The sequence below is a fragment of the Brienomyrus brachyistius genome, chromosome 1, assembly GCF_023856365.1.
Source record: "Brienomyrus brachyistius isolate T26 chromosome 1, BBRACH_0.4, whole genome shotgun sequence".
NCBI lineage: Eukaryota > Metazoa > Chordata > Actinopteri > Osteoglossiformes > Mormyridae > Brienomyrus > Brienomyrus brachyistius.
In genome coordinates, this window is record NC_064533.1 from 24,366,046 (window position 1) to 24,389,442 (window position 23,397).

At 41.8% G+C, this 23,397-nt stretch overlaps 1 protein-coding gene across 1 annotated transcript in view; it reads right to left on the reverse strand.

Annotated features, from left to right (window-relative positions):
• Positions 1-23,006, reverse strand: part of vipr1b (vasoactive intestinal peptide receptor 1b) — a 68,443-nt gene extending 45,437 nt beyond the window's left edge. Inside the window, exons 1-2 of the mRNA XM_048971015.1 lie at positions 22,640-23,006; positions 11,716-11,803 (exon numbers count right to left, since the gene is read on the reverse strand). Of these exons, the coding sequence (XP_048826972.1) occupies positions 11,716-11,803; positions 22,640-22,696 (145 nt within the window). The 5' untranslated portion in view covers positions 22,697-23,006. The remainder of the gene's footprint in view (positions 1-11,715; positions 11,804-22,639) is intronic.
• Positions 23,007-23,397: the final 391 nt, after the last annotated feature.

Here is a 23,397-nt window from a genome sequence, read left to right on the forward strand (position 1 = left end):
GATTAGGACTGTTGCCTCACACCATGTTCGAGTCTCCGCCTGAGTTACATGTGTGCGGAGTTTGCATGTTCTCCCCATGTCATCGTGGGGTTTCCTCCGGGTACTCCGGTTTCCCCCCACAGTCCAAAACATGCCGAGGTTAACTGGAGTTATTAAATTGCCCGTAGGTGTCCATGCATGAGTGAATGGTGTGTGTGTGTGCCCTGCGATGGGCTGGCCCCCCATCCTGGGTTGTTCCCTGCCTCGTGCCCATTGCTTCCGGGATAGGCTCCGGACCCCCGCGACCCAGTAGGATAAGCGGACTTGAAACGATGGATGGATGGATGGATGGATGGATGGATGGATAAAACAAAACGGAGTTCGACATACATTTCTCACAAACCCGTCTAGGAGTGATTTAAGCAGCAACAATGAAAATTATTATAACCGTGTCGGAGAACGCATGGAATGCTCATACAAAAGTAGCGGACGTAAACTTTAAACTGATATTTAAACCTATATTACATAACCCATTAAAGGAATAATCATTAAACTTAGCCTAACTAGTATCTCTAAATGGTGTGTGAGTGGTCGAGGTATATCTTACACAAACACCTCCTCACAGTGTTAATTTGCATTACCCATGTATTGCCAAATGTTAACATAACATTTGCATGTTATTTCATTTGTAGCATGTCAAAGGACAGGAAAGGTATCTGTTCTGAGGTGAGGCATAAGTGATAAAGCATAAATAATTACAAATTTACTCTCAGTACATACTGCTGCGGTCCTGCCTCAGTTTGGTTTCCCCAGGGTGGTATAAAGGATACGGGGATGTCTTTGAACGTGGATAAATTTCTTCAATCCATGAAATACTCATGTGGGTGGTAATGTTTGTATTTCCCCAAACTGTGAATTTTAAATATTTTTTTTGTGCATCCTTACTCAAGCTCTCCAAATAACTACATATTATTCAAATGTGACTGGGAGTTTTGTTTTATTTAAATAGGGGTGATAACATTTCAGGGTTATTTTGTGGTAATCATTATAGTGGCTGGCTGCCAAGTAAACAGGCATTTCCCCCTAAACCAAGGTTTTTATTTTCCCTTTTTGGGAACGCATGGTAGCAACGGGCAGTGGCAGATCTTGGCTGGGGCAAAATGGTCAGTTGCCAAGGGCGATATCTTTGGGGTGTCGACTCTGCAAACAACCCTCTGGGCAGTCTGGCTTGCCTCAGGCCCCACACGAGTTTTGACTACTACTGCTATAATGGCTTCTTGTTTTAATCCACACATTTGGAGAAATCTCTCAAAACTCTTCGCTGTTTAATATTTAATAAAGTATCACTATTCTGCATTACAGCCATGGAAAAAATTAAGAGACCGCTCTATTTTTACACAAAAATGCATTTTTAAATCCTGGTTTAATCGTGGTTCTGCTGGCAGAAGGCTGCGCTGAGCAGCAGGTTGCTTCCAGGTTCAAAATTTCTAAGACAGCAGTACAGAAGAATAAGGTGAAGCAGGAGACACTGGGAGCGACCAGAAACCAGTCAGGTAAAGGGTGGAAGCGACTGTCTAATGCCAAAGTGTTAACGTATCTGACAATTTCTCATGAATCATAGGATGACATTAAGTGGCCTTCAAAAGCAGTGGGAAGCATTAACTGCAGGTGTGAAGTGCACTGCTAGGACAGGATCGTATCAGGCCTCTAGAAGCAGGACTGAAGTCCTGTAGTCCTGTAAAGCAAGGAAGAAGCCCTTCATCAATGAGAGAAAGGAAAGAACCAGGCTGCAGTTTGAAATATTTTATTTATATATTTATATACATATACAAAAATAAAAACATTCACAGACACACACCCATACATTGACAAATGAGTGAAACAAAAAATTATGCTGTGGTCTCAATTTTTTCTGTAGCTGTGTTAAAAAATTATGCTGAACTATGAAATGCGGTTCTGTTCTTTGCTGTTGAGATGAATGGCCATCAGTAGAGGAGGCTGCTTTGTTTGAAATGAATAGAATCAATAAAAGTAAAGTCCCTTGAAACAAATGCAGCACAAAGGGCTTGTTAATTTGAGCCACGTCTATCTCCCCATCCCTCTTCCTCCTGCATGCTTGACTTTTTATTTTTTTATTCAATTTCCTTTGAAGATGGAAGTGGTCTCATTTTGGTTGAAAAATGTATTTGTAATTTAATTTGTCATTTTCTTGGCAACAATCCTCAAGAGACATTTTTGTTCGCAGTGTTTACAAATACATATCTTGTATTATTCATTGTTCCTGGCTCAGGAAAAAAGGTATAATTAATACTTCTACACAAAAAAACTGGTGTTTGTTATGAAATAATACTTTGTTATGGTTAGGGCCAGGGATGGATACCAAGAACTGGTACTGAACTGGTACCGGTTCTGGACTCGGCAATACCAATCCTATCAATAAGCTCCTGGACAAACGGTACCACTATTTTTTGCCATTAATTCATTCTAAGGGTGCTTTTCCATCGCACCAATTACTGCACTTTTGGTACTTAAAAAATGGGTTGTCTTTCCACTGCCGTAACTGGTACCAGCACAACGCAGGGTGGGGTATTTTGTACCGAATTCGAAAAAGGCTATCGTATATTAAATGGCGAGACAGTGTGTGATATTAATACATCACATGTTATGCACATGCAATTACATCACTAGTCAGCTAGATTAAGAACAGGGATCATCTTACTTTCAGTTCTGTACGGACATTATAGTGCAAGGAGTTTGTATCTTTAAAACATTTTTGCTTTGTCATAGGAAAAAAAATAAATTGCAACGCTAGCCAAGTTAATTAGTACTTTTACAGATTATCTAATATAGGTCTAAACATCAGTTTAAAAAGTTTACCTCCATTACTTTTGTGTAAGCATTGCCTACGTTCTCCGAGACAATTATAATCATTTTCATCGTTGCTGTTTAAATCACTCCTAGACGGGTTTGTGAGAAATTGATGTTTAACTACTTTTTGTATTATAAATACCCCAATAATTATTACAACAAAATAATGCCTCCATAGTATATTATACAAAATACTTGATTTCTTCTCCCTGCAATATTGATCTTGTTGCAAACTAGATCACAATTAAAGCTAGGGTTTTCAATAATTATCTAAAAGTATTGCCATAAATAAGCAGTATCGGTATTAATATCAGTATCGATAAAATCCTAACGATACCCATCCTTAGTCAGATATACATGGCCGACAGTTACCACGCAATGAACTCCAATTCAAGTCATTCTTCTGATGCATACAAGACAAATAATTCAGAAGCTGGGAGCTTGCAAGGAGCAGCAGGTGGACAAGACAGATTCAAAGCATGAACTGGGGCCTGTACTACGAAGGGGTTTTAATCAAATCAGATTTAACCATGAGTCAATTTGCGAGCATGGGGTTGACAAAACCAGGTTGTCTCAAATCGGTGCTAATCAGTACAACGACTCCAGTTAAGATTGGTGTTAAATCGAATAGGAGTTTGTGCACGTTCACATAAATGGAGCAAACGTTCGGCAGCGCAAGTCACCATTTGACTCATGGCGCGATCTCCATATTTCACGGAGGAAGACTGCATGCTAATTATGCAGGGTTATGAAAATCCATCATCTTCTGCTTAATCCGGGGTCGGGTCGCGGGGGCAGCAGTCTCAGCAGGGAAGCCCAGACTTCCCTCTCCCCGGCCACTTCATCAAGCTCCTCTGGGGGGATCCCGAGGCGTTCCCAGGCCAGCCGGGAGACAGTCTCTCCAGCGTGTCCTGGGTCTTCCCCGGGGTCTCCTCCCAGTGGGACATGCCCGGCACACCTCCCCAGGGAGGTGTCCCGGAGGCATCCTAATCAGATGCCCGAGCCACCTCATCTGGCTCCTCTCAATGCGGAGGAGCAGCGGCTCTACTCTGAGTCCCTCCCGAATGACTGAACTCCTCACCCTAAGGGAGAGCCAAGCCACCCTGCGGAGGAAACTCATTTCGGCCGCTTGCACCCGCGATCTCGTTCTTTCGGTCACTACCCATAGCTCATGACCATAGGTGAGGGTAGGAACGTAGATCGACTGGTAAATTGAGAGCTTTGCCTTTTGGCTCAGCTCTCTCTTCACCATGGCAGACCGATGCAGCGCCCGCATGACTGCTGACGCCACACCGATCCGCCTGTCGACCTCCTGTTCCATCGTTCCCCCACTCGTGAACAGGATCCCAAGATACTTAAACTCCTCCACTTGGGGGAGGACCCCATCCCCAACCCAGAGAGAGCATTCTACCCTTTTTCGGCTAAGAACCATGGTTTCGGATTTGGAGGTGCTGATTCTCATCCCAGCCGCTTCACACTCGGCTGCGAACTGCTCCAGTGAGAGCTGAAGGTCACAGTCCGATGAGGCCAACAGAACCACATCATCTGCAAAAAGCAGAGACCTAATCCTGAGATCACCAAACCAGACAACCTCAACGCCCTGGCTGCACCTAGAAATTCTGTCCATTAAAGCTATGAACAGAATCGGTGACAAAGGGCAGCCCTGACAGAGTCCAACCCTCACCGGAAACAAGTCCGACTTATTACCGCCTATGCGGACCAGGCTCTGGCACCGCTCATACAGGGACCGAACCACCCTTAAAAGGTACAAAATACCCCACCCCCCGAGGGACACGGTCGAATGCCCTCTCCAAGTCCACAAAACACATGTAGACTGGTCGGGCAAACTCCCATGAACCTTCTAAAACCCTGCTGAGAGTATAGAGCTGGTCCACTGTTCCACGGCCAGAGCGAAAACCACAGTGCTCCTCCTGAATCCAAGGTTCAACAATCCGGCGGACCCTCCTCTCCAGGACCCCCGAACAGACCTTACCAGGGAGGCTGAGGAGTGTGATCCCCCTATAGTTGGAGCACACCCTCCCGTCCCCTTTCTTAAAGAGGGGGACCACCACCCCGGTCTGCCAGTCCAGAGGTACTGCCCCCGATGTCCACGCGACGCCGCAGATGCGTGTCAGCCAGGACAGCCCCACAGCATCCAGAGCCTTGAGGAACCCCGGGCAAATCTCATCCACCCCCGGGGCCCGGCCACTGAGGAGCTTTTTGACCACCTCAGTGACCTCCGCCCCAGAAATAGGCGAGTCCACCCCCAAGTCCCCACACTCTGTTTCCATATTGGAAGGCGTGTCGGTGGGATTGAGGTCTTCGAAGTATTCCTTCCACCAACCCAAAACTTCCTGAGTTGAGGTCAGCAGCGCACCATCCCCACCATAAATAGTGTTGGTGCTGCACCGCTTTCCCGCCCAGAGCCGCCGGATGGTGGACCAGAATCTCCTCGAAGCCGTCCAGAAGTCGTTCTCCATGGCCTCGCCAAACTCCTCCCACACCCGAGTTTTTGCCTCAGCAACCGCCAAAGCCGCATCCCGCTTAGCCTGCCGGTAGCTGTCAGCTGCGTCTGTAGTCCCACAGGCCAAAAAGGCCCGATAGGACTCCTTCTTCAGCTTGACGGCCTCCCTTACCACCGCTGTCCACCAGCAGGTTCAGGGATTGCCGCCGCGACAGGCACCGACCACCTTACGGCCGCAGCTCCGGTCAGCTGCCTCCACAATGGAGGCACGGAACATGGCCCATTCGAACTCAATGTCCCCTGCCTCCCCCGGGATATGGGAGAAGTTCTGCTGGAGGTAGGAGTTGAAACTCTCCCTGACAGGGGATTCCTCCAGACGTTCCCAGCAGACCCTCACTATACGCTTGGGCCTGCCAGGCCTGGCCGGCTTCCTCCCCCACCAGCGGAGCCAACCCACCACCAGGTAGTGATCGGTTGACAGCTCCGCCCCTCTCTTCACCCGAGTGTCCAAGACATGCAGCCGCAAGTCCGACGACGCGACTACAAAGTCGATCATCGAACTGCGGCCTAGGGTGTCCTGGTGCCAAGTGCACATATGGACACCCTTATGCTTAAACATGGTGTTCATTATGGACAATCCGTGACGAGCAAAGTCGTCCAATAACAAAACACCGCTCGGGTTCAGATCGGGGGGGCCATTCCTCCCAATCACGCCCCTCCAGGTCTCACTGTCATTGCCCACGTGAGCATTGAAGTCCCCCAGCAGAACAAAAGAGTCCCCAGGAGGAGCGCTCTCCAACACCCCTTCCATGGACTCCAAAAAGGGTGGGTATTCTGAACTGCCGTTTGGCGCACAAGCACAAACAACAGTCAGAACCCATCCCCCCACCCAAAGGCGAAGGGAGGCTACCCTCTCGTCCACTGCAGTAAACCCCAATGTACAGGCACCCAGCCTGGGGGCAATAAGTATGCTCACGCCCGCTCGGCGCTTCTCCCCATGGGCAACTCCAGAGTAGAGAAAAGGGTCCAACCCCCCTCAAGGAGACTGGTATCAGAGCCCAAGCCGTGCGTCGAGGTGAGTCTGACTATATCTAGCCGGAACTTCACAACCTCGCACACCAGCTCAGGCTCCTTCCCCATCAGAGAGGTGACATTCCATGTCCCTAGAGCTAGCTTCTGTAGCCGAGGATCGGACCGTCAAGGTCCCTGCCTTTGGCCGCCGCCCAGATCACATCGCACCCGACCCCTATGGCCCCTCCCATAGCTGGTGAGCCCATTGGAGGGGGGACCCACGTGCCTTGTTCGGGCTGTGCCCGACCAGGCCCCATGGGTGTAGGCCTGGCCACCAGGCGCTTGCCATCGAGCCCCACCCCCAGGCCTGGCTCCAGGGAGGGGGCCCGGTGACCCGCGTCTGGGCAAGGGAAAATGTGGTTCCAAAATTGTTCTCTTCATAGGGGTTTTCTGAGCCGCACTTCGTCTGGTTCCTCACCCAGGACCTGTTTGCCTTGGGTGACCCTACCAGGGGCATAAAGCCCCAGACAACACAGCTCCTGAGATCACTGGAACACGCAAACCTCTCCACCACGATAAGGTGTGCAAAGAAAGTCCAATACTGCAGCCAACAAAAGCCGGCAGGCTTGTTAGCAACGTATTGCCAACCGAGGAAATGCACAAGTACATTTTCATGGTTATAAAACGTGGTCCAAAATATCTCAACCGATTATTAGACTATGAAGTGTTGTCTAAAAAGAAATTAAATACTGTTAATAAATACAGAGGCTCACAGATGTGACAATTCAGCAGTAAGCCTATTATTTGCTGTTAAGTAATGTAATGCTCCCTAAAGTTCCATTACTGTGAGGTTACTCATAATGTGAACCTAATCTTAACAATAACTTAACTAATCCGATTTCAAATGCAATAGTAGTGGAAAGCGTACGTGGCACCGAGTCAAGATGAAATATAAAAGCATCATGTCAAGTGGTAGGGCTATGTACAGGTCCTTCTCAAAAAATTAGTATATTGTGAAAAAGTTCATTATTTTCTGTAATGTACTGATAAAACATTAGACTTTCATAAATTTTAGATTCATTACACACAACTGAAGTAGTTCAAGCCTTATTGTTTTAATATTGATGATTTTGGCATACTCATTGTGAAAGATTTGTGTCTAGCCTCCACTTAGTGTGTTTCTGTTTTACAGCTAATAAGAAAAATGCATCTGTATTACATTTACAGTAATAGAAGGTGAGCCATTTAAACAAATGATTTACAACAGGACAAAACAGAAGTATGTGTGTAATAAGAAAATGACTAGAACCTGTCAATTTTTCCTTAAAAGTACAATATACCATCAAAATAGAATATCAGTCATAAATATATGATACAGAAGAAATGCCAACTAGTGACCACCTTACGTGACTCAAATAAGTGAAGAGAAGGTGAACCTAAGGTAGACGTGTGGTCACTAGCCCATACATCACATCTAAAAGCATATTATGTGAAAAATACCTGTACATTGATGCTGTTGATGCATGAGGGCGATTCACATAATCGCCCTCATGCTTTCCCAGGGGTGCACTAATTGGGATGTGTGTGCAATCGATGATGCCTATGACCCTTGGGAATCCTATGAGAAATCGTGTTCAGTAAATGCAATTTTCCTATGAAAATAGAATATTTTAATGCTGTGATTTATCGGCGATTGCATCCAACAGTTTAGACAGAGCAAGCACCACTTTGAGAACCACACAGCAAACAGGATTCTTGTTCAGATGTTCAGTATCACCTATGGAATATATAAATTGGCCACTGGCAAAATATCGCAGCGAGTGGAATTAGAGACCTCTGGACCGATCAACTGACAAAGGTAATGAATTGCCTTTCACAGAGAATATGTTCATGCTACGTCAGCGGATTCTGACAGTCTCTAAAAACCCTCGTCCAGCAGAGAGCGCCCCTCATCATTCGCGTGCCGAATGGATCATCCAGGTACGCCGGTATTGTAGTTGGAGAGGAAGTACTCATATAGGGCTGGCTTGCGCAGAAACCTCAACTTAACCAAGAACAAAAACTGCTTGAAGCAGGTTTGAGATGCAGCATAAATTTCCATAGCAACATGCCTCGAGTAAAACCTAACCACCTTTCGTAGTACGGGTTAATCGTGAAATTACACCACAGGTCATCAAGTTATTCGCGAGGTTACCTCGATAAGCCAGTAACCCCGCTTCGTATTACAGGCCACTTGTCGGAGACTCAAACCTGTAATCTTTCAATTACAACTGTGCTTCCCAAACCATTAACCCCTCACTGCCCACTTGTTTTTTTTTTTTTATTTATACATTTTTAAAAATATGCTGAATTAGTGTGTTTATTCTTAGCATTCTTAGTCTTCTAATCTTCCATATTCTCTTCTATGCATCTGACTTTCAAAATGGGGAGCTGTCGGTGGCACATTAAAATAACAATGACAACCGCATTCCTTTTCATTTATAGCAAGTTATCACTTATCACGTTACTGACTTCTGCTTCAATCGAAGCGCCCAAGCGGTAATTAATTCACCATTGTTCCCTAAGAATAATAAAAAGATGATAAACAATGGGGGACAAAAACAGAACTTTTCCAGAGACCTAAACATTAACATTCAAATGCAGCATGAAATGAAAAGAGAAGCACTTCATTGTTGAAAATTAGCAATACTGTCAGCTCTTCTGGAAAGGAGCTGTTCATAGCAAATATCTGTCAGCCAGCAAAGACCCCAGGATCATTTTAGGAAGCCTTATAATCAAATAAGAATTGTTATTTGTTACTGTAACAGTAGGTTACAAAAGTGCAATGAAATATATATATGAAGTTTCCCCCACTATCCAAAATCAGTGTTGCTCTGAAACCTTTTGTAAGCCACAATGGTAAGAAACGAAGTAATTGCCATTAATTTATATGGGGCAAAACCGAGCATTCCCAGAAAAAAATAAGCTACCAAATAACACATGAAATATAAACTAGCACTAATATATATTACGAAAAGGAATGATAGGATAAACAGTCTACATCAGTGGTTCTCAATCCTGATCCTGAGGCCCCCTCTGCCAGAATGTTTACATTCCAACCCTACCTTAATCAGGCTCATATTCTCCTAAATAGGCCAATAATGAATGTGGCAGGTTGAAAGCAGTGTGGGTTGGAATGAAAACATTCTAGCAGGGGGGGCACCAGGAACAGGATTGTAAATCACTGGCCTATTTAAACTAGAAATACAGTGTAGTTTCACTCACCAGAATCAGTAATCATGCGTCACTTAACAGGGTCATATATGAGAAATGCATCGTTAGGCGACTGTGCAGCTGTGAGAACATCATAGAGCGTACTTACACAAACCTACAGTAGGTGATATAACCTACTACACACCGAGGCTATGTGGTATAACCATAAGTACGGTATAGTACATACACAATATGGAACAAAGGATTGGGACACACCTCTAAACTGAATTCAGATGTTTCAAATTAAATCCACTGCCACAGGTGTATAAAATCAAGCACCTAGCCATGCAGTCAGGCTTACAAACATTTCTGAAAGAATGGGTCGTTCTGAAGAGCTGTTAATACAACTGTGGTACTGTCATAGGATGCATGGAAACATGTTCTGTGGAATGATGAATCATGCTTCTGTGTCTGGCAGTCTGATGGATGAATCTGGGTTTGGCAGAGGGCAGGTGAACCTTACCTGTCTGACTGCATTGTGCCAACTGTAATGTTTGGTGGAGGATGGATGATGGTACAGGGCTGTTTTTTAGGGGTTGGGCTAGACCCCTTTGTTCCAGTGAAGGGAACTCTTAATGCTTCAGCATACCAAGGCGTTTTGAACAATTCTATTTTTCTTTGTAGGAACAGTTTGGGGAAAGACCTTTTCTGTTCCAGCATGACTGTGCCCCAGTGTACAAAGCAAGGTTCACAAGGACATAGTTGAGTGAGTTTTGGGTTAAAGAATTTGAGTTGCCTGCACAGAGCCCTGACCTAAACCCATCAAACACCTTTGGGATGAACTAGAATTGAGATTGAGAGCCAGACCTTCACCTCCAACATCAGTGCCTGACCTTACAAATACTGTTTTGGATGAATGGGCAAAAATTCCCACAGACATGCTCCAAAATCTTGTGGAAAGCCTTCACAGAAGAGTGGCAGCTGTTATACCTGCAAAGGGGGCCCAACTCCATATTGATGCCTATGGATTTAGAATGGGATGTCATAAAAGTTCCTGTAAGTGTAATGGCCAGATGTCCCAGTACTTCTGTCCATGTAGTTTATATAAACCAGTAACATAGCTATTTATCAAAGTATTATGTACTGTATAGGCCTATAAACTATGAGTTCTAATTGTACATGCTTTTATATGATTGGCAGTGTAGGTGGTTTGTTCATATCAACTTCACCACAAACACTTAAGTAATGCATTTCCTTATGAAATGAAGGCTACTTTGTCGTTAAGCCATAGGAATTTTTTGAAAACGTTATGCAACACAACTGTATATCTGTATTAGGCTCGCTGATAAACGGCAAACACCATTTTCACTTTTTGTCCTTGATCCATAAAAGCGAAAATCCTCTTTGAATTTCTTTTGGTTAGCAAAAGCAGGTGCTAATGTAGGTTTTCCAAAAAGGCAAAGTAGCTTAACGTGAATGCCCATAAAGCCGAGGATATCTGTACACTTATTTAGCTCTTATCCAAAGCAAACTACAACTAAGAAAGCAGGATCAGGCGGTTCCTGGACCAGCTAGGACAGGGGTGGCAAAGCTGATCCATGTAGAACCACCATGGGTTTTTGGGATGACCCCTCACCTCAGCAATAACAGTGGGTCCACAGGACTGGAGTTGAGAACCATTGCTTTATTATTGGCTGATTAAGAGGTTCTCAAAAACCTGCACCTACAGCAGCTCCATGGATCAGGGCCACCGCCCCTGAACTAGTTTATACGTATTATACTGTGTTTGATTTTTGCATTGTGTGTGTAAGACTATGTATGTATGTACTGTATGCAAGCAGGCTGTGTCCAACACAGCCCACACCAAAGTACTTAACACATCACCATCATATCAGAAAGAGGCAGAAATCATAACTGGTATATAAATACCTCGATATCAAACCCAAACAACAAAGCTCACATGTGCCCAGACCAAACCGCAGCCAGACCATCTTCCAAGTGTGGATTAAAAATACATCACCAAGAGCGTTACTGCATCCTGCCCCGTGAATGCGCAAGGTCTGTGGCCCTACTGCATCCCGACCCCACCGCTAAGGGAGGTAAGGCAAGGTAAGGTATACTTTATTGTCCCCAAGGGGAAATTTGTTTTGGGCTCCAAGCCACTGCATTCCAAGTAGTGTTTAAGGACTCACCAAACTCACCTGAGGTGACGTTTTCTAAATTCTTCTCACACTGCTCTCTTTGTAGTTCGATTTCATTCTTGACATTGCACATTTGCACAGGCTGTACCTGTAAACATAAAAATGAATATATTGTATAGAAACACACACACACACACACATTGTCCTTTCACAGTTTGTCACATATGCTCCAGCCCTTCGTAGCTCTGAACTAAAACATTTTCAGAATGTATATATTCCATACTTTCATTTAAGCAATATACTGTTTCTCTCAGATTTCAGTTCTCACTCAGTGTGAACAAAAGTATCACCAAATGATGGCAGAATTGATCGTACTTGTCAAAAGCTTCCAATGGACACAATCACTAACATGAGAGACTCTCAAGCAAGAAAAATCTAGAGAAGGAGCGGTGCTGAAGTTTGGTGAAACAAAGGCTGGCAGATGAGAGATGGAAGTGTAGAAACTACAGTACTACTGTCTTGGAAATCATCAGAAAAGTATGGATGGGGAGGTTCCTTCACTCGGATTTGCATATTTAGAATGATGCACTGTATGTACCTGGACTAAAGATAGACTGAGATATGTAGATACGAGTTATTTTCAGTCACATTCTATTTTCACAAGTGAAATTAAGTGACGTCATCCATAGCAACAGCATTGCAAAAATCAAATATATGGTACAGTAAACAGAGGTCTTGTTTTACAGCTGGATATTTTTAGAACAGCACAAGACTTTGACATTTAGTTGCGATCACAGTCCGGTTGTGTTTATGTCACCACCTAATCAATTTTGCTCGTTGTTATTGATACACATACTGCCCTTGTGTAACTCCAGCCGCTAAAAAATGTAAATATATCTTCACGCCCACGAGTAAAACTCTAGGAGATGGCCTTCCAAATGCCTTCCAATTAAGGTTCTGCATTTTCACTTTCAAAAAGTTTATTCCCTCCCTGCGGGTACAGTACAGCCTCACTGTTCAGCAATTGGGTCAAGTCAAACATCCACCTACCACCTGGACAACCAAGATAGGAGCAGGTAGCGGCAGGTCAGTGCAATAACTGGAGTAAAGTGTAAAAACTGGCCCAAAACACTTCATATAACTCATTTCGCTGTTCAGAAATGTCACATTTAATATTTTTTCCCCTCGAAGGATATTTCTTACTATTTTTGCTAAATCTACACCTTTCCAGTCACTTTCAAACACTGCACCGAAATGCAACAATTTTTTGGTTTTGTTCAGCCAAAACTATTGGACAATGTCACCCTCAAATTCTCTCAAAGAATCAAAAAAACCCACTAAACTAAGCAGCAAAACAAGGCTTGAAAAATGTAACCGAAAGTGAGGTCCTCACTCATCAGGTCATGGGGTTCCACAATAGCCACACTGCAAAAACTGATACGTTAATAAAGAAACAAAAAGTTATTTAATCAAATCTGGATCAGCTTTAAATTATCTCCTGCATGTACTTAATAGGAGGCAAATCAGACTGTGGTGATGCTGTCCTAATCAACCCTTTAGCCTGCTCATTAACTTCAGCCACCAGACCAAAAAAAAAAAGAGGAGATATGTACGATAAATTTGAAGTGATTTTCCTTCACTATCTTCTGCCACGTAATGAGGTTGCTATGGTTAGATGGTCGGGTTGCTAAGGATTTTTTTTTTTTTTACCCTGCTTAACCGACAGCTGACTGAAAAACACTGATTAAACTATTTCCATAGAGAGAAGAAGCTCAAACCATCAAAGGAAGCATGTGAGCTACAGCAGTTCACACCCTGCTGTGGCGGCCACCTGCTGCATCAGCCAGGAACACCTTCTCACAGCATTCAGCTGTGTTATTCAAAATAAAAGTGTCCCACTTTAACGCTCAAGCAAAAGACAAACATGTCCCCTCCCAATGTTCAGCATCTCAGCAGCAAACAGGAATGTCCTTTATTATGATTATCTATAAACTGTACAATCCATAGACATTTACAACCCAAATATAACCTTAATAGTCTATTTTACAAATTTTACTTAAATACCATGTCTTACTTCATGCCTACCATAAATGGGAAACAAGTATATCATCAAGGTAAAACAAACAAACAAGACAGTGAGGTTTTTTAATGGAAACTAGTTATAGAGTATTAGGAACAACTAACCAAAAGCAACATTATCCGGGAGCAGTATGTGGCGTGTCCAGAGTGTTTGCATGTTGCCATGCAGATTAGAGAGATCAGAGTCTCAAGAAAAAAGAAAAGCATCTTCCATACCAGATGTGTGTGTGTGCCAGGTATACCTAACCTTGTGGGGACCAAATGTCCCCACAACGTGATGAAAACCTTTTTTTTTTACCTTATAGGGACCAGTGTCCCGGCCCCCATATGGGAAAACTATTTTATAAAAAATCGGAGACTGCAATGAAAAAACTAAAAATGCAAAAACTCTTGTATTTTGTTTGGTTACTTATTGTTATGGTTAGGGCTGGGTAGGGGTTAAGGTTGTCATAGTTAGCATTAGCATTTTTCCCATAGAAATGAATGAGCAGTCTCCAAAAAGATATCACACGACTGTGTGTGTGAGCATCGTCATGGAATAACATCTCAGCCAGTGTTCACCCTGCAGCACTCTCATTCTGCATTCTCCAATATTACATGGACAAGAACCCAATGAAGAGTAGCTCCACCGTATTCCTTCAGAAGACCATCAGTCCTTCTGGGAATGCCATCATAAAAGAGGAGGAGTGTGTGTAGAGGGATAATTGACCACTCTTAATGAAGAAAATCCTCTAGTAATTAGAGGGGGGAGAAAGCTGCAAATTCGCTTCACACTCCACACTCTGCAACATCCCATGAATTCTCAGTGATTGTTAGATCTGGTGACTAGGGTGGCCATGGAGGGGATTTTACCTTCATCCTGCTGTTCCAGAAACAACTTTTGAATTTGATTATTGGGCTATATGGGCCTTATCATCTAGGAATACAGGAGCATCATGAGAGAACAGCGTCTGCACCACAAGGTGCACCTGCTGCTGCAACACTGCCTCAGGATTCCTTGGCTACTGTGTGACCATGCAGAGTAATGACTGGATCTAATGCCCCTCGCGAGGCAGGTGCCTACACCATTATGGATTCCTCAAATAGAATTTAGAATGAATTCTTTAGCTTTTTGTGGACGTAAAACTGTCCAGACGCAGGGAAAATACTGAGAGACTCATCAGACCGTATTACTTATTTTCTCCATTGCACAAGGGTTCAGGGCTCGTGCTTCTTACACCAGGATATGCATCTCTGAGCACTGACCTTAAATACAAATGTTTTCAAAACCATGTACCTGCCATACAATTCCACTGAAGTTCAGGACATGCAGTTGCTGTTGAGACTGGTCACAGTGGCGTGGATTCAGTTCTGAGGTGATTTTTCAGGATATACTTCAAGGGTTTGCAGCAACCATCTAGTTAAGTACTGTATCTGTCCCTGTGGCTTATCACTGCTCCTCTCCAGTGATGAAGTTTGTCCATGTTTGTCAAATATCACCATGATACATAAAAATCATGATTCATTAAACAAATAATTCTGACACATTAAATTTTGCAATGCCGACCTCTGTTACCTACTTCACATTGCTTTAAAGAACCCACATATCAAAGTGCTGACTAACCTCTTAGAAGACACACACTGTGCTAACTGGCATTCAGTCTAACGTGACTCACTACTGTATCTGCATTTGCAACAGTGATTTAGCTACTTCCAGGTATTTATTTTGCACGTCTTATAGCATGCAGATATAACATATTTACCATACAAATGCATGAAGTATATTTATATTACACAGACACTTGCATTTTAAAATATACTGCACAATTACTGTCCAATGCATAATTCAAATGACACTCAAATTACATATTTACAATAGCTATGGTGTACCCAATTATCTTAACTTTAACTTTCTAGTATCTACATGAAGGCTTCACTTAAACTGCATCAAAAGCAGTATCAAACTGTACTACAGTATAGTTATGTTAATCTGTACAATACTCATCCTTTGTAAGTATTCAACCAACTTTCCTGCAAAAAAAACTTTGTAAATCTCTTCTTTTAGTTTAATAAAAGAAAGGAAAAAAGGGAAACTGTAAAAGTTGAGGCCATGACGTCACGAGTGGGACCGTTTCATTATCATGGCCCAGGCATCTTTTACACCACGTACTGTATGGACTTCTTCCTCTTTTAATGCATCTGCACACATGCACTTATGAAAATGGCATCCACATACCACTAATGATACCAGCCCTCTGTTTTAGAGTTATAAAAAAAAAAAAAAAATCCAAAAGCCAAGTTCAACTTTTATATGCTTTCCCTACATGACTCAGTCAAAAGGGAAAAACGAACACAAAGAAAATAAACAACGATAATGCATTTCTAGTCATTTAACTCTGACATTTGATTACATCTGCGGATATATTAAGGTATTAAAACAACTTGCAAGCACACCTGCTACAAGGCGCTTTTTCTCAAAGTAAACTAAATGCATCAATCTTTCTTTATCCCGCCCCGCGTGCCATTTCCTTATACTTAGGCTGCTCAGGCAGTCTAATACCTCAAAAGTAGTAAAAGAATTACGCAACCGCTGTTTACTAAATTAAAAGGCAAGGGGGCATTAACGGCATTAAGTATGTTAGTGCTCGAATAATTCCTGTATTATTGAAGTTCGCGGTAAACATTTTTGGTTGATGTTTACAATACTGCAGTTAGTCATATTTTCCATTGCTGTTATAAAACTACCAGTCATAGTAATTAATTTGACGCTTGTTTTTTCTCCATCCCTTATCAATGCTAATACCTTATAAAAATGTAGAGGTACATTTACAAAATAAATACTGTATAAGTTTTTGACAGTGACATTTTAAAGATTTGCTCAGCTACAGCTGCTCCGCTAATAAGATTCCGCTGTTTTGAGATCCGGGCGCGCGCTGCATTTCCGCGAGCGGGGATAGTTACTTTGAAGCTTTAAAGGAAAAAGCAATTTAATGAAAAAGGAGAAGATGCGCTACAGTAGGCCTGCTCTTCGTTGTATATCATGAAGGACGAAACTTGACTTAAAAATATTCGACACAAATGAATAAACGAAACATTGGCATTATGAATACATTAATTGAAAAAATAAATACGGTTTATTCATTTATAAAAGGTATATTTATTAATTCGTTTATTTCTACCGGACATTTAATTTCTTCCTCTGGCATGCGGTCTAATGAGGTGGGCTGTATGTACAGGCCGTTGGTTAATCATCTTTTCCGTGTTTTTTTCCTCCCAAGAAACAAGAGTCCAGTATTATACCCACTGAGTTCGGTAGTCATGGCAGGAGTTCCGAGTCATGCTTTGACACTCATATAGGGCAACCATAAGTTCATAAAGTACGTGTATAGAAACGAATACGGAGTACATTAATATCAAACCTTACGATGAGGTCTGAGTGTATTAAATTTGACATTGTCACCTATAGGGGTGGGCGATCTGACGATTTTATATTGATCGATCTTGAAGATGTCTGCGATCAATTTTTTTATGCGAATCATTGAGATTTTGACGTTTTGTCTTTTAACTGTTTCCAAACTTCACATAATGGCCAGTAATGTGGATCTGTGCTACGTTCACAAATCAACAGAAAGACTTCCTGCCATTTACTGTATCAGTGTATTCCTATATGTATTCTTTCCTGGCACCTTCATGATGTGGCTCATGTTCACATACTAAGTATGGCAGTACTGGTTATTAATAAGAAGTAGAGATGGCTGAATACATTACTTCAAAAAATGTATTCCGAATACATATTAGCATTGTTGTTTCACACCTCTGGGAGTTGGGTGCGATTCTCCACCTGGGTCCCATGTGTGGAGTTTGCATGTTCTCCTAGTGTTGCCGGGAGGGGTGTTCCTCTGGATACTCCCCCCCGAGCCCAAAAACATGCTGAGGATTACTGGAGTTGTCAATTTGCCTGCAGGTGTGCATGTAAGCAGTGGCATGGTTGCACCTGGACCCTGCATTGGATAAGCAGTTATGGAGGACAGATGGACAGTGTTTTGGTTTTAGCTACATACCTTCAGTTTTCTGTAACAATGACATTCTTGTGCCACCCAATGAGCCACCAATCAATCAAATTATGATATAAGAAAATGTAAGTGGCAGCACAGTGGTTAACACTGACGCCACACCCCTCTAAGACCAGGGTTTGAGTGGATGTGGAGTTTGTATGTTCTTCCCATTATTGTTGTGGGGATTTCCTCTGGTTTCCCCTCACAGTCCAAAAGCATGCTAAAGTGAATTGGAATTACCAAATTGCCCATATGTGTACATGTGTGAGTGAAGGGTGTGTGAGTGTGCCCTGTGACGGGCTGCCCCCCCCCCCATCCCCATCCTGGGCTGTTCCCTGCCTCGTGCCCATTGCTTCTGGGACCCCCAACGACCCAGCGTTTTGGACAATGGATGGATGGTGGTGAACCCAGGCTAATCTGAAGCAGCACTCTGGCCTGGAGAGGAGCTTGACTTAGCATTTTCAGACCTTGATACTACAGTGACAGTAAAGACTACCATTAGCCACCTAAGTCAAGCCGATCCTCGTACAATATCCATGCACAAGTGCTTATAGGTAGCTTAATTAATGTTGTACATTGTCATCTGCGACAAATGCATAAATTAATTACAATTAATAAAAATTACAATTATGATTACATCTAACAATATCGGATGGTCTTCTACTGGTCATGTAGAAACCGATTTGTACAACCATAAAATGCACAAGTTTGTATTTCTAAGTCGTATTACGACATGATCACACCACAAAATACAATTGATATTAGTACCCAAGTCCAATACAACACAATGACATTTGTGTTTACACGATTTTCAGAGACAAAAGCATTACGTGAAGTACAACATATGACGGTTTAGCAAGAAACTATACCTGCATACAAAAACAGCAATCTAAGTGAACAATACTGATGCCTAATTCATGAACCGGTTCTTTTCAGTGAATCAGTCATACCAGTTTTCAAATGTAAAAGAACTGGCCTTTTTATACATTCACATACTGCACAATTTATTTATTCACTGATGCCAATGATTTATTTTTATAGAACAATTGTTTTTAAGTTCCGTTTTGTCCTGCATAGCATCATGCAATCTGTGTATAAGATAATGCATTTAATAAATCATATCTGGAAAACTGTTGGCATGAAAAAAATACCAATAAATCAACTTGGCAAACTCTGATTAGGAATATAGGCTACAGTATAGTGATTTAAAAAAAAAATTAAAATACAGGCTACATATTAGTGGTATACATAAAATGTATGGTTCAGTACGAAATTTGAAATTTATTATTAAACAAACAAGAACAGTTGTAAACCAAAGGCAATGCATCTGTTGATGTGTCTGAAAAACAAAACCTAACAGATGCTTATCTGCATATTGCAAACAAAGTAACGGAACAGTATAACAATATAAAACTCATCCATCCATACAGTTTACAGACAACTGTTAAAGGATGGAGTAATATAATATCTTAATTTTATATATTGGCAATGAATATTCCCATAAAAGTTACAAGGAAATCAGAATAATTCTCGGGAAAATACACAGTCAGAATATGTTAAGTGGGTTAGATATAACCATTGTTCAAGAGAGGCAAATGGTGAGGCTGACCGTGGGACACGCGATCTCTCAACTATCAGAGTGCATCAGCCCAATGCACGACTACAGATGATCAAAATTAAGTGAAAACTAATGTTGATATTTCTGAGAATTAATTACCCTATGTTTGCATAATGTTTATTAATTTGATTTCTGTAAAACGTCCAGAAATAACTTAACATGAAAACTATTCTTAGGATTTCTTGGATGTTAAGTACAACCTAATTTCAACCCAATCAAGCAATAAAATAAGCAATTGGTGAGGCTTAGAATACGCAAACAAAGAATCGCAAAAACGTTGAGGGCAAAACTTTGAAAATGTATAACAAAAAGTATTTGGGGGACAGCTATAGGATTTTTGCATGGTCCCATGAATGTATTGAAAGTTTTTGCGTATTCTTTTTTCTCCAAGAAAATTCATGACATGAGCCCAGAGGTCTAGACGAGTTGGTATAAAATGACGTTAATGCAACCAAAAATCCTAAACCTGGTTAGCAATCTTTTCAGACGTACAGACATTTATAGTAAAACGTATGCTGCATGACAACTTATGTGTGCTGACAACTACATTCAAAAGTTTTGAACACATTTTAATACACCAGAGACAAAAAAAATAGTTCTGAAAATACTCCTCCTACAGTACGTTTGTCACAACATACTAATGATTCTGGTACTATACAATTCAGTACATATCCCAGAAACGAAACGCAGAGTGAATTTCTAAAATAGCAAATCAAGCTGGTGACTGCCCAGCTATTTCAGTGTTGGCATTCAAGAAGGGATATGTCAGACTTTAGTCAAGTGCAGTAGTTTTTTCTTCTCTGCACTCAAGCAGTTGAACCCTTATAATCATTGGTTTCTGCCTTACATCTGTATGACGACAGCCAAGGGGCATGCAAGACATTTTACCCACTACCTCTAGCTCCAGCATATATTTCCGTATCAAAACCAGCTTTCCACTGTTGGTGCTCTATTTAAGGAGGCTGACAAGCATGAATGTGAGACCTGAACCATTTGAACGAGATTGTCTGGGTCACCACCAAACCCCCCAAGGAATGTACAGCGATATCATTAGGGGGCTGGGGATTCAATTATAGCAGACATACAGTAATTAAAGTTAAAACCTAAATAATGACCATCCTAAACGTTATATTCCATTGACATCATTTACCATCAGGTGATGTCCTAATAAATTCCTCAACAGTGGACTTGCATGCTGCTTCTGAAAGGATTTATGAATGACACCATGAGAAATTTCCAATCCACTTAGAATTTAAAGTTTACTGGGATTAAATGTAACGTACTTTGGCCAACCGGTCCACTGTACATAATTCCAGGACAGAGGACAAAATTACTTCAACCAGGCAACTCTTTGCCCCTTGACCAAATTATGCAGCTCCCCCCCGCCCCCCAAACCGAGTAAAAGTAACTTATGATGATTTTACTACTTTTGGAAGAAAACAAAGCCACATTATAGTAAATTTACAGCAAAGAAAGTGTTAAATGAATGCAATTCAGTATACAAATACATGGTTGAATGTAAAATGGTCAACAAACTAGACCACATTCTCTCTACAGTCGCCTGTGGATTTTCCCATACATTGACGTCATTCTGTTGGTCCTAACTACCACGTACCACAAACTTTACATTTCTAAATTGAGCCAGTACCCTCATCCTGCCATACATCTGACTGCTGACAGTTTAGTTTCACATAAGGAATATGCATTTTCAAAACATTTACCAAATCTGAGGAGAAAAGTTTAAAGCAACTCATTCCAGGTAACAGTATTGTATCACTAATGCTCATGGAAATGCAATAGCGTTTGCACAACTTGGAGTCATCTAACCCAGGCTTTAAGGTTCTCTTGCTTCACTCTCTCTCTCTCTGTGGTAGTGTGCAAGATTTTATAAATTCCTCCCTTCCATCCATAAATCTTGGTCAATGTCACCAATCAGCCCATCTGTGGGACACAAGGAGAACATGCAAACATACACACACACAGGCAGTGGAGGTGGGATTCAAGCCCACGCCCTGGAGGTGTGAGGCGCCGTACTATCCAATGCATTTTAAATGCAGTTAGCCAACCATTTACAGTGAGATTTGCAATTATATTTTCAAAACCATTCCTCGCATGTGTAAAAAAACTTCAGTTACGGAATGGTCTCCAAATTTCAAGGAAAGGGTTACCAATTTTAAAAAAAAAATACTGCGCTCTGATAACGCACTACGCGGAAAACAATCACGCACACTCAAGTCGCTATTAAAGTATACAGGCGTAAGCAAGCTTTCGGGAAACGCTCGTTAAAGTCCCAAGTAAATTCCACGCAACTATCATAAAGTCTCTGCTTAATCTCAAAGATTAACCAGAAAACCTCTCTCGCGTAATGAAAACCCCTATATATAAAAAAAACTGTTCCTACAGAAATCCATGCCACTTTCATATTAAAAGGTCCATGTTTTGAATTCAGTATCACTTTCAAATGGTCATTTTGTCAGAAAATCAACTGTTCCTCAAGAGCACAAATGTGGAACCAGAAAGCTTCGTGGTATTCTGTGCAGTGGAGATCAGATCTTAAAGACGGCTGACTGACTAAACATCAAATTGATCCGGCTGCCGACGCTAAACAGTTAAAGCTTATTAATTGAAGCATTTGCTCTTTCAACACTTTCAAATCGACATGACAATTAATCGTATGAAAGCTATTTTCCGAACTAACCGTATAGTGCAGCCTAACAGGCTAACACAAATGGGAATCCGCAAGCAATATTAAAGTGTGCTTTGCTATTCCTGATTGCAAGTAACAATGAAAAGAGTCGATGGAAATGAAATAAGTAACCGCGGTTTTGGTTGCATAAAAACAAGCATAAAAGTTGAGGCAAAACAAAAGCTTTTTACTAATAGAATTAACAGAAATTCTAAAAGACAGGAGTCGTCGACGGGGATGTATACGAGTTTCCAAACAGCCGTATGCTGGAAAAAGGGGCATAACTAAAGAGCACAACGCAACCCTTCACTTCTCACTGTGTGTAATTCAAGCCAGAACTGACGAATTTGTAATGCATATAGTATTACCACTGTTGCATGTTACGAATCATGTTAGCTAGTTTATATTACCTTTAACATAGTTTTACACCACTTTGACCTGTTCAGAGTAATCTTTTATCATTAATCACGTACGAACATGGCTCAAACAATCATTACCGATTTTCGATTCGGATAAAATAGGCCAATTTGATTAGTGCCAAACGTAGAATAAAAAATAAATACTTACATGGCATGGTAATATATTAAGGATAAAAGCAAATACTATACAAAATGAAGCGTCCATTTCCTTTGTGTAATTATTCGTTGCCTATATGCTTCCTTTAAGGTCGGCTTTTATTCCGTAGCGCTAAACTTGGTCCGATCGGAGTAACTTTCGACAGCACTAGATGATCTAACCTGACCCCCTAAAAGAGCCACCTACTGTAATCATATGAAATAAAACACCTATTTCCAGTACGTCGCTCACAAGCACAACCGATCTACATCCCCAACTCCATTCAGAATTAGAACATAAGAACTATACAAACGAGAGGAGAGGAATTAAGTGCATTCGTCGGACCATCATCAAGTCCCAGACGCGGATCTTTTTCTAAAGGGAGGAGGTCTGGCGGCTCATTTCATCACGCCTGTGGCTTTATCACAAAACCTTAAACCGGATGTTAAAAAATATCTGCTGAATGGATCCCTAATATAATAATTTCTCTAAACTGCAGGAATTTATGAATTTACTAAATTAATTTTAACACATCTATTTTTCTGTTAATTACTGTAATGCAGGCACATACACAAGTAGACCAAGTAAAATTATTGGTTTGAACCCCCCTCCCCAACCCAGTCTACTCAATGGGAGGACCAAGGGGCAGCCTGCCTAGGGTTGCCAGACACCACATCAAAATCATCATGAGAAATGTGGGGAACATGATATGAAATATGATTTTGGATTTGAATTAAAAACATAAAACATCATGTACATTTATAGACGAA